This window comes from Amphiura filiformis, chromosome 20, assembly GCF_039555335.1.
Source record: "Amphiura filiformis chromosome 20, Afil_fr2py, whole genome shotgun sequence".
Classification (NCBI taxonomy): Eukaryota; Metazoa; Echinodermata; class Ophiuroidea; order Amphilepidida; family Amphiuridae; genus Amphiura; species Amphiura filiformis.
The window spans coordinates 21,104,681-21,118,376 of record NC_092647.1 but is presented as its reverse complement, the minus strand read 5'-3'; the positions used below and the strand labels follow the sequence as shown (position 1 = coordinate 21,118,376).

At 34.8% G+C, this 13,696-nt stretch overlaps 1 protein-coding gene across 1 annotated transcript in view; it reads left to right on the top strand.

The window, feature by feature from the left end:
- Window positions 1–13,696, top strand: part of LOC140141855 (NADPH oxidase 5-like) — a 201,293-nt gene that overhangs the window by 106,910 nt on the left and 80,687 nt on the right. The window contains 1 exon segment of the mRNA XM_072163726.1: window positions 4,592–4,742. Coding sequence (XP_072019827.1) covers window positions 4,592–4,742 — 151 coding nt within the window.

The window sequence follows — 13,696 nt, the reverse complement described above, 5'->3', positions numbered from 1 at the left end:
TAGGGGGGGTTAAAACCCCTATTAAAAATTGGAATCTAGTAAAAAAATGTCTAAATAAACCCCCAGACATCTAAACCAAGTAAATAAATACAGAAGTTCATTTAAAAGACCAATTCTTGCTCAGAATGATTGTAAATGTGGGAAAAAGAGGTGGGGTTACATCCTCCCTATTTTGTGATTAATTTAGCCCGCACTCTCTCATTTTTTAACCGATTTCCATTAAAAAAAAGGTGTCAAAATTCTCAGGAGGATGAACCACTTCAAATGAGATGTGTAGGTAAAATGTTTGAACCATTTCATGTAACACAAAGGTACCCCAGGTTGTGACACAGGACCATATACGTATTTATTAATATAGTCGAAAGATACTGTTAAAGTCGGGAATTTAAGATTTGTGTTGTTAATATACTGTGCAAGTATAAGATATTTTGTTTATGGGTTTTGTCTAATTTTGTATCTAAAAACAGCAAGGTAAATGTCAATGGTTCTTAATTAAATACCCGACATTTCAGTGGATTACTACCATACCGCTAATTTATGATTTGATGACGCAAATTTGAAATATTTGGGTCAATGCTACCCAACCAAGAGACAAAATGACAAATACGCGGTATCTTTGATGTTTAATTAACGTATTTTCGTTGTCTAATGAGTCTAATACTGTCAAAATGACATTTGTAGGGAAATATTATAAAGCCAAAAGTATAGAGCAAATTGAGCATTGGGCTATTCCAGTTGAAATCCACACTACCCCTGTGGATTTTGGAAAAATGTTCCATAGGGGGAGTATGTTTTTCAAATGTAATTGGTCAGGGTTAATTATTTTGAAACTTACACTCCACCTGTATTATTGCTTTACCTATATCTTCCACAACTGGAGTGAGTATTTCAAATGGAAGTTTCCCAATTGTCGATTGTATTCAAAACTCATACTCCCCCCGTAGAAGACATTAGCTAAATCTTCCACAGGGGTAGTGTGGATTTTAAATGGAATAGCCCATTCACTCAATTCAATTAATGTTTTATTCTATAATAATCAAAAACGATAAAAAAAACTCATTAAATACATTGGTATAATATATACAACATTATAGTCGAAAGGTCAATAAGGTCAGCATTGACACCCCTTTGATAAGTCAGAAAAAAAAATAAACAAGGAAAACAAGAAACTATCACACAAGACACATAAACATAATTCCAATAATTAATCATAAGATAAGTTGTTTAATGTTTTGTTTAGATGTCGTTTGAACAAAAACGCGGTAAAAAGTGAAGCCATTGTTTTACACATTTTTGTGTCTCATATCAAAACAGCTGAAACAATGCAACTAAAAATTATTTTGACACATTATTGTTTTTAAAAGTGTATTATTATTAACAGAATATGAAAAAATCACCACCCACCTTCGACGATTCTGATGATATCCACGATAACGATTTATTAGTTAAAATAGTTAATCAAATCATACAACATGATGCAAATATTTCAAGATAAAGCCATGCACGATATCAAGATGAATAGCGAAAAAAATGTCAACCTCGGTCATTTATCTTGATTCCAAAGATTACACATCTCACTTTACACGAAGTTGATTGTGACATGTCACAATTAACACTTTGTTACAAGTAGTTTTGTCATCATTTTCTGGACTTGATAGCTGATGATGACCTTGTCAACGTTTCCATTATCACAACCATCAAGTTTTAAGAATGGACGTTGTCCTTTTATTTATCATGGAAGTTGTTCTAAGAAAACAATTGAAAACTGTTCAACAACCCTTACGTTTTTTATCGTAATTTTTATCGTAATATTTATCTCAAACAACTGAAGTATGAATTTAACCTTAGCCTTCGAGACTTAGAGCTCTAACATATAAGCCAATTCTGGAACAGATCATTATTCCGAAGGACCGCTATTTCAAAGAACCATTACTCAAAAGGTTCATTACTCTGAATGGTCATTAGGGAGTGATCGTTATTTATGGCGGGGGGATGGGTAAATTTAGGGGGGATCACGAAATTTTTGTGTGGTCTTGAGGGGGAAACCTGAAATTTTTAGTTGAACCAGGTGGGGGATTGTTAAATTTTAAATGGAGAAAATTGGGAAAACAAGGGGAACGCGAAAATTTTGAGCGGACGCGAGGGGGGGGAACACGAAATTTATTGTCGATATTTTTGCCAAAACACCCATTCCCCCCCCCTGCCGTAAATAACGATCGGTCCCTAATATTCCTCATTTACACCAAGATACGTTATTCGGATCAGAAGAGTCAATACTCCTAAAGCTTGTAACTCCCACTTCGGAGTAATGAGCCTTTGGAATAACAAGTCTTCGGAATAACGACCCTTTGGATTAACGGTCCTTTGGAATAACGGGGGGTAACAGCTAATTCATCAGCTGCAGAACAGAGGTACATACCCACCCTTGAACTGTTTTTGTCAAAACCTCCTATACGTATCAACCCTATTGTTTTCAATGTTGTCTTCCGTCGTTCATATCACTGAAAACGAAAGTTGGTCAATTGACTAAAAAAATAGTCATTTGCTATGTCTTATTTGACTAAGAAATAACTAGTCATTAGTTCTTGAATTGACTAATATTAATTAGTCCTTCAGCTTATGTCTTATTTGACTAATCCAGAAAATGATTAGTCTAGCACAAAATTAATTAGTCCGTAATTAGTCATACACTAAAATCGATTAGTCTTGTATTAGTCTCTTGGTTAGTCTTTTTTAGTCTCTTGACTAATTATCAACAAGTCAAAGGCATTATAATTAGTCTTAATTCGTGAACGAGTGCCTGCAGCGTATACGCAATGGTCTCTGACGCGAGCGTACATTTTCAAGGTCGTGGTGTGCGTGTGCGCGTCAACTCAAGACTCTCGAGTACGCGTTCAGGAATTAAAATCCAAAAACAGTAGTATTCATGTCATGATTGACATGAATACATAATCATGCAATGCCAATGCTTTCTATTTTCTATAAAATGGCCACAGATTTAATTTTAAGATTTTAACTACATTCCTGGCAACACAGACAATGGCAGATGACTTGCATAAAACTTACATTCACAATGTCAAAGAGACGACCGTCGTGGAACGAGTCGTCTGCTGATAATTTACATAAGCTTAAGGGATCTAAAATGAGCGTTTATTGCGTTTCGACAGTATTTTTTGTAGGACATGAGAGCACCTCAGACCTATCGATTTGCATTCTGAATACGAAGCATGTCTTTCTGATATCAAATAATTTTCATTTTTGAAAATCACAATATAATACAAATTTTATGACAAATTATAAAAATTTGATATTTTTCAAATTTTGATATATAACAGTCCTCGAAGTAAATTATATAAATCTAATGATATATTCTTAAAGTGTATGTAGCAGGGAGGAAAAGCCGACGATCAATTGAAAATTTTGACCTTTCATATTGAAGATATGGATTTTTTTTGCCAAAAAGACCTATTTTTTGGTGTTTTGGAAAAAAATCTATATCTTCAATACGAAAGGTCAAAATTTTCAATTGATCGTCGGCTTTTCATCCCACCTACATACACTTTAAGTATAAATCATCAGATTTATAAAGTTTACTTCAAGTACTGTTAAATATCAAAAATATCAATTTTAATGATTTGCCATAAAATGTGTATTAAATTGCGAATTTCAAAAAATCAAAATTATTTGATATCAGAATGACATTCTTCGTATTCAGAATGCAATTCGATATGTCTGATGTGCTCTGATGTCCCAAAATAAATACTGTCCAAACGTTCATACCCCAGCCCTTAAGCCCCATAATCATGACAATATGCAGCATGAGCCACGACGACTCGAATTACCTCCAACAATGGGACTAAAATCTGAGTTAAAGCCACGACCGCGAGTGTAATATATAATAAAATGTACACCTTTAATTTATGTTCCATGTGTACTTGTTAAAACAATTTTTTAAGTGTAATTCTGGAGAAAAAAATCACGAAAGCTTACCTCCAAATTTTGCCTGGCACAGAACTTTCCCGCTGGCCCCGCTGTGTTGAGTTGGAAACCCGTTTTGTCTGGACGAAGTTAGTATTTCGACAATTAATTAGTCTTGCAATTAGTCGAGTGCGTGATATCAGTCAAACCTGTTCGTATTGACGAAGCGCCATTAGTCAATCAACACTGAACGAATTAGTCAAGAATTATCATTTGTCCTGCATTCGTAATGACCAAACTTTAATTAGTCCGTCATTAGTCGACAATATCATGAAATTAGTCCTGTGCCGTTTTTAATAGAAGACTAATTATTTCGACCCACTTGACTAACTATTTTCGGAAAATTACTAATTTTCGTTTTGCATTTTACAAAGGCAAGCATATTATGAGCTACTTTGAACATAAATATAATGTTGTTCAACGCACACATTTTGAAACATGGAACTGGTGCTATTAATTTACTGGTTATACCCCTTTCGATAGCTCACAAAGAAGCTCATATTTTAATTTGTACGCAGAGGTCATATCACTATTATTTTTATGATCGCATTTTTTCTTGAATGTAAGATCGCTTTTATTTGTTAATTTGCATAATCATTTTCTCTCTTTTCAGTCGTTCTTTGCGGAACGGTTATTTGCGTATTTTGATGCCGATGGAAGCGGTAGCATTACATTAGATGAGCTGAAGACGGGTCTAAGACTTCTTACGCAAGGAGCACCGATCGACAAACTCAAACTTTTATTCACCGTGTACGATGTAGATGGTAAGTCGTCAATACACTATGGACCACGATGGCCTCATTCCAGTGGCATAGTTCAATATGCTCAATTAAACAATCATATTGCAAAATTTGACCTCAAGTTGCAGAGTATAAGTTTTTGTACCCAAATTTTCAAACGTCATTCAATGAATATACAAATGTATTGGGGTTAAAGAACTGTGCCCTGGTAGATGAGCATGTTGTGGATTCTAATGATAACTGAATATAAAAACGACCTATCCCACATTTGTGTGAAAATAGAGGGCGCTGCTGAAAAACGTAAAATCAGCGTTTAAAAAAAAGCGTTTATTTATTTATTTATAAGTCTCAAACAGACCTTCTAAAACTGGTTTAGTATAATAGCCAATGAGTTGAAATGGGAGTATATGGGTCATTCCACGTCTGTAATTGGCGAGTCGAGGTGATCACCGCGCGCTTAGTAAGTAAGTAAGTAACACGGCATTTATAATGCGCCTAATGCCAGAGGATACAAAGCGCAGAAACACAGAAAACAAAACAAAACAAGCAAAAGCAACATCATGAGAAAAGGTATGTTTTGAGAAGGGATTTGAACCCGGTGACAGTTTGAGCACTGCGGATATTTACGCTCAAATTTGTCAACGTTGCCATGGTAGCTCCGCTTTTTATGATTTTTTTTACCAAATTGGGCGTTTTCAATATTTCTCAAAGTTGATCATTATTGAAACAAATAAAAAACTTTCCTAGTTTTGAAAATTAATTAAAAAAATTGCGAGGCCAAACAATTTCCACAAATTCAGGGTTAAGACCAACCTAATAAAATCCGATGTTATTCCATTATTTTTAATATGGCCTTGTTATCAGGTTGCATTGATGTGCATTTACACATGCAGTTTTTGATTTCCATATTATTGGATGCACCCTACCTACATTCACTTAAAATGATTTAAATCAAATTTAAAATTTGAACCATAATTCATTTAAACTGTTACTTTAGTCCATAAACTAGTAAACAATCACTTATGCCTTATCTAATATTGTCGACCCAGGTTATCGAGATCTTTTCTTGAGTTTCAACTAGATTATATACAATTTGCGCGCAATTTATTGCATTACAATATTGGCATGTTTTAGCACAATACTATAGTAATTGGTCTCAATTTATACCAATTTAAGTGTAATTTAATGACATTCATAACATACAATCTTGGTTTTCATTGATAACCCTCTCTATTCGGTGTCGCCTGCAGACGATAAGTTCCAAATTGTCTTTAAAAATTCCGAAAATATCAGAATTGTACATTTGCATGACCTTATTTGGAATCAACATAAAAAATGCTTTAAAATGAGTACAAACAAGTCTAGTATTGGTTCAGTGGTTCTTGTGATAGCTCTTAATATCTTGAGAAAATATATCAAAACATGGACTTTTAATGTTGAAGCCTATGACCAGCACACAAATAATTCGACGTGCATTACCAGAACGCCACTTTACAGTTTAAGTGCCTGTTAACCCCGTGGCTAAAATTCTCTATATCGTATCCCGGAAATATGACATTACGTAGAATGTTATGCTACTAAACATGCCAGGCAGCACGCACCCTTAGGAAAATATGCGATGGCACGCATTATGACTTTCTTTCATGTTGAAATAGTTAAGTCAGGTGTAGTGAGGATGATATCTGGATAATATTTATCACCTGATGAATGAGCTTTGATTTTGTGTATTAAATTAAATCCATTTGAATATTCATCATGAGACTTGCAAACGTATCGGTTTAACAATCGGTCAAAGGGAAAGTTAAAAATGTATTTAAATGTGACCACGAAATGAGAATAAAGTCACAAGTTGGTAGTTTCGAGACATCCTGGCTGCTGAGTTGGTGTTCTTAATTTGTAGCGCACCTGTTCAAGCCAGTGGTATGCCTGTATGTACTTTGTGAATGGGGCCATACTTATGGCTTGTACAGGTCAGCCAGAATGTCTTGAAACTACCAACTTGCGACTTTACGCTCATTTCGTGGTAGCAGGTCACACATAGAACACCATATTTTTCCGGTTAGATGGTCCGATTTTAATGAGAATGGTCTCAATTATTATTTTATCTGTCATAACAATATTCTAATGGTGAATAGTTTGCATTCCCCATTAATATGTTGTTGCCTAGGTAACACAATATAAAGGGTCATCATCAATGGGACACAATAGGCAACGACATAATAAATCTGTGTTACCATATAGTAATGAGTCATTCTAGGTAGTGCAAATTATAAATGTTTAATAATCCTAGGCTGCGGTGGATAATGTAGGTCAATATGGGTTTGCGCCGATCTCAAACTGCGCATCCCATGGAATGGTTTATGGAATGATTTGGGTCACCTTGATCAGCGATGAGACGATAATGATTTTGTTTCGTTGCAATTCTCGCTATTCGCAATAAGGGCGCCGCCAGCGGTTTGCGATGTAATCGTGATGTATCATGGGAAAATCGTGATGTATCATGGGAAAAGGTCGACATCAAGTCCGCGCAATACGAATATTACCATGCTATTACATAGGAACATGTGACAATATTTTTAGTTTGTCAATATAACGGTATTACACGCAAATCGATAGAGAAAAAATTAATTGTGCACATTTCAAATCACATTATTAAGTATTATTGAGTATCGATTCGCGTGTAACACCTTTATTTTGACAAACTAAAAAATATTGTCACGTGTTCCTATGTAATAGCATGGTAATATTCGTATTGCGCGGACTTGGATGTCGACCTTTTCCCATGATACATCACGATTACATCGCAAACCGCTGGCGGCGCCCTTATTGCGAATAGCGAGAATTGCTGTCATAACAAGACCATACACTGATATTCACATCTTTCGTTAGCTCAGGGGTGCTGTCATGGGTCTGATACTGGATAGGATCGTAAAAATGTCACAAATTATCTTTATACTTAATACAATAGTCCGTTTCAAGTGTCAGATTTTGTGTAGTGTAATTTTATTGAATCTACTTTGCAGCGTGTCAGGCCCTTTGTGTTTCCAATTCAGATTTACAAAACATTTGGACAACACTTCTATAAATCATGTCAACTACCGTCATCCTTCTTGATGAGGATTTCAGTTAGGACGCTGGACAACCGATTGTTATTGTTCTGCAAGGCTCACTCAGTCATTTAATAAGGCAATACAAACGATCGAATTTGGTATTCAAATGAACAAAATTTTGAGTTACACCTTTTCAGTGTAAAATTTTTTTCTCGGCCAAATGAAAAGCAATAATTTTCATTTTTTCAGTAAATGTCAGGAAAACTGTAATGCTTGATACTGTATTTTTTTTTTCAAATCTTAGTGTTAAACTTAGTCGTGAAATTCAGTCATTTAGTGTAAGATTTTTGATTTTGATAGGCTTCAACTCTGCCCGCGAGCCTTTTTTTGGATCAACCTTTTAGCTTTTCAAAGTAATATAGTTCGCTAAAGAAGGATTTTTCCCAACTTTCTAACGCACATCACCGTGAGCGATATATCATAGTTTTGTCAGAATTTCCGTTTTGATTCCATAATTTTTGACTACCAGCTGAAAAATTTTCAAATCCACGCGTGAAATCTTAGGCTAATACTAGCATTGTGGATCGATATCTCTGGGTGCCCGGCCTGGATACAGTGTTGCCAGAACTTCAATATAGCAAAGAAATTACCTAGTGTTTCAATTGTCATGAAGGTGACTGGGTATAATGCCTTTTGTTTGTGTTTGTTTGAATTTGCTTAAACCCACCGAAAGTCATAATGGAGCAGCCAAAACAATACAAGGTTAAACATGGAAGTTTATAACAACCTATTATAATGACCTAAAGGAAAAATCATTTATGGCAACAATGAGCCTTGCATTGTAAGTCATGGTTAAAATGTGTTGAGAACCCACCCCACCCCCATAGGCCTACATAATATTACATACCGGTACCTTATAATATTTATATAGCACGGCTATAGCTATACATTTAGAAAGTAGATCCTATAGCGCTAAATTATGACAAATAGGCCTACACAAACCCGAACGCAAGTCTGAAGGGTGTAATGAAAATGCCAACCCGCGATGGGAGGGGGGTCATTCAAAATTCACCTGGAGATAGGAGGGACAGAAAATTAAAATCCCCTCTAATAACACGCGAATTTTTCTAGGTTTGGACAGTGGATTTTCCCATGGACCTCATCCTACGTAAATAAACAAACAAACAAACAGACAAAATGGTTTTCATAATCATGGAATCCATAGCCCCTATAAATTGAAATTGCAGGCTATCACGGGAGCAAATTTCCAAAATTCACCTCATTTACCAGAATTGGGGATTTGGGCAACCAAATCGCTGGTCAGGCAATCCTGGTTTTCAATGGAAAAGGGACCTGGTTGACAACAATTGAAATATCGATTATTTCTGCTGGTTGCTCTCGAAATAAAGTACTGAGTTTGACATTTTCGGAGCATGAAGGGAAAAAGGGTAAAATAAAAACGGAAATTCTGACAAAACTATAATATAAAGACCCACACGATGTGCTTTACAGAGGTGGGAAATATCTTTCTTTAGCAAACTATATTAGTTTGAGACGCTAAAAAATGAATTCCATAAAAAGCTCGCGGGCGAACTAAAGGCCTATAAAATCAAAAATATCACACTAAAAGACAAAATATGATGCTTGAATTTTAACACCAGGATTTTTAAAAAAAATGTATATCCAAGCACTATGTCTTTAACTGACATTACTGAAGAAAAAAATATTGCTCTATATTTGACCGAGAAAATAAATTTCATAGCAAAAAGGTGTATCTCTGAATTGTGCTGATTTTAACATGTATCGATCGACTTTTAGCGCGACTATGCATTTCTAAAGAATTGGTTGTCCAGAGTCCTAACTGATTTACTAACCTACTCAGGATTCTGTAAAAGACCCACTCCAAACAATATATAGCCTGCTCACTACAAAAACAAGTGTTAATAGATTAACACTATTTGAGTAACACTTTTTAAACATGTTAAACCGTTAATGTATTAACATTGATGTTAAAATATAACAATTGTGTGTTAAAATATAAACACAAATGTTAATATTTGAACACATTGTAATGGTTTAACGAACGTGTTTAAAAGGTGTTACTAAAATAGTGTTATTCTATTAACATTTGATTTTGGAGGGTATTGTTAACATGTTAAAGCGTTTAAAAGACCCACTCCAAACAATATATAGCCTGCTCACTACAAACACAAGTGTTAATAGATTAACACTATTTGAGTAACACTTTTTAAACATGTTAAACCGTTAATGTATTAACATTGATGTTAAAATATAACAATTGTGTGTTAAAATATAAACACAAATGTTAATATTTGAACACATTGTAATGGTTTAACGAACGTGTTTAAAAAGTGTTACTAAAATAGTGTTATTCTATTAACATTTGATTTTGGAGAGTATTGTTAACATGTTAAAGCGTTTAAAATGAACATCCTCAGTTAATCATTAGTGTTTAAATGTTGCTGACTACTTCGACCCAAGACAAGCCATATAAACTATGTAGCATCTTATAACGGAGAACCCTAGTTAACCTACAAATATAACGACCATCGCAGCCAGAATCTGTTTGGTACGGGTAAACCGTGACAATTAGGACAGAGGAATTTCAAATTGACTCATTTTATCCACGAAAAAAGAATAGAAACTGCGGGGGCTTGAACTCTAGCACTCGGGCACCAGAGTATATCGCCTTTACCAATGAAGCTATCTGAAATGTTCGAATCTATCGAGATGTCACTTGTAACCCCAAACCTTAAGCCCGGCAATATCAGTTAACATTACTGACAACATTGCACAAAGTCCACACTGTCATAAATTGCAGTCATGAAAAGGCGACCAAAATTGATTTTATGTACCACAAAATATTCGGTTACGTAGGAGAAGCTCATCAAAATAACTTTTTATTAAGAACGGAAATTTAAGTACTACACCCAATTCCATAAAAATACAGCACTGATGTTTTGGGATTAGAATATTATCAAGTTCTGCCAAATGAAACAGAGCTCAATCCTAATCATTCATTTAGTACTAACTAGAGATAAAAGAAACAGTTTACTATTTTACTAATTTCTTGAAGAAAAAAAGAGCCCTAATTTTCATTTTTTGTGTGTTCCTTTAATTAAATTGATTGGTTGTAAGAATGAAACACGTCTTTTCCAAAAGTTTGAATGCATAAACTCAAATTAGTCTTAGTACAAGTCTTTTGGCTTGGTTGTCACAGCATACGAAAAACACCCTAAAAATTGGCCAAATATTAAAATTGTACTTTTATTCCCAGTTAGGACTAACTAAAGTATTAGGATTGTAATTGTAAATATTAGCTATGTATCATTTGGCAAAACAGGATAATATTATTTCAATCCCAAAAAAGTAATGCTGTATTTTTCTGGAATGGGTAGTATGTTATAGTAGTAATTACATTTAGTGACACAATTTTGCACCATGTCTTTGTATCAAACTCAGATCCCTAAATCAGGTTATTTAAGTAATCTAGGTAATAAAGGTTATGGCCCTGTTAAGACTTTCCTGCCGTTTAACATGTTTGACGCAGTAGCAGGTGGCAGGACATATCAGCCATGACAAGCCGTTATTGTGTCCGTTTGTCTGCAATGCGCGCGTCACGCCGCTCAGCGGCAAGCGACATGGCAGTAAGAAACAAGCATTAAACACACACACAATGAAAGGTAAATATGTTTTCCATTCTGTGGGTTTTTAAGTAAATTTCAATTTGAACAGTAATAAAATGCCTGTGGAAAAGACTAATCAAATATTGAATTTAAGGTGATAGACTCGATCTTTACAAAGTAAATTTGCGATAATTCCAGCAATGAGCAGATACAACAATCTATATTGACTATCAGTGATCAGAGCTCTATTACTTACACTTACAGTAGTATCTTTAAAATGTGCTATTCCGTTTAAGGTCCACATTCCCCCTGTGGAAGATTAAGATGGAGTTTTGGTTTCAAATAAAATAGACAATTTTGTTTAGTAACTTCTATTTGAAATACTCACTCCAATTGTAGAAGATATAGATAAAGCCGTATACAGTGGGGGGAATGGGTTTCAATATAACTAACCCTAGTCATTACATTTAAAAAGCATTCTCCCTCTGTGGAAGACTTTTCTGAAAATCTACCACAGGGGTATGGTATTCAAATGGAATAGCATCAATGAAAGCGCCATTTTGTAGGTCAGTTAACCTATTATCTGAATGCCCAGAATGCAAGATTTTCACACAAAATATATAGTTACCTCTGAGGGACTTATTTTTATGATTATTTTGACATTATGAAAGGGAAAAAGATTCAGGACTTGCGTTTTCTTTGCTTACGCATTAATAATTGCATGCGAATGGAAACTTGTAATGTGGACATAGCTTAAGCATTTCTTGTAAATCAAAATAACGTTAATCTTCTACTTTTGTATCTCATTCTTGAAGAAATATCTATGACAATGCTAAAAGAAGTATTACAATATTAATTTGCTTAGTTATGGAGTTTAAAGTTTTACATTTGGTAGCATGGCAAGTGGTGTTTTTAGGCAAACCCAAAATTGTTATTTTGGTTCCAAATCAAAATTTAACTCCCAATATAGTTCCAGTCATGGCAGAAGGGCGTGGTTGGAGGAAATTCCTCCAGTCAAAAGTACGAAAAATTCCACCTTTTGTGGCAACTATACGCAAAATTGGTTGACCCTCACAATTCACTTTGCCCCTCATGCCCCCAACAAAATTCTGGGGGAGGGGGCGCCACTGGTTCTAGTTCCAAACTTGAAGAGAGGAATTTAATGTGATAACATACTACATTACGTATTCCATCGCAAAATGAAACGCGGTCATCGATTGAACAGTTGACCGTTATATAACATTCTGCAAAATTAAAAACAAACTGGATCTGGTAAGACCACAAAGTTGAACAAGGCGAAATGCGCCAATTGATTTGGATCTAAATTACAGCAGATAGAAAAACGCTACACATAGTCCCTATTGACAGATAGCTCAATATCACGACAAGTGATTACTGGCACAAGTGTAAATGATATACTAGATGAACCAGATCAAAATGCCCTTTAGGTAAGTCCCGTTTGTATGGGGAAAAAGACACAAAAGACGTAGCGGTCACTCCAGTTTTTGTTTCTTAGTCCTGTTTTTTTCACACTTGTCTCAAATTTCAGTTTTTATCTCATGTTGTAATCAGTTTGCGATAAAGCGTTGTTAAAGAAAATGATCTCAATGATAAAACATATCAAGAAATGTTTTAGTTGATTTCCAATTGAAAGCATTCAATCCAGTGTGTTCGTTTGAAACCAATGTTCATTATGTTCTGGTGATAATACAATCCATGATCAAAGTGAGGCAGAGATTATTTTGATAACATTATTTGAATTGCGACATAATAGTGTCTTGGGAAATAAGGTATACCTGTAATAACACATGCCAAAAAGAATTTAGTGTTTTTCTTACAGCAACCTTGATTGGTTCATTCCATGAATTGATGCTAATCTTAATCTGAGTAACCAATCAAAATTGAGCTTTTTCATCTCTGAGCACTTCGCTTACATACATACATACATAAAGGTGATTTAAGGCGCTTATGCAAAAAATTGATCTAAACGCACAAAACTACAATACCAACAACAAACAATAACCAGCCAGTGGAAAACAAGAAAAGTCAATGTAAAGACAAAATGAAAAATACTAAAAATTGTACAAGTGAGTTTCCGACTGTTCATACCATATCTCTGATTGGCTCAATACATGATATAGATCTCTTTGTTGGGAGTGAAATTGTACGAAATAATGCACGCATACTGAGATGTTGATGTGTCTAATGCACAAGCCCCGCAGGGGAGTGCATTAGACGCGTTTTTTTAATGTCAAAACATATCAATACATTTACAACAGCT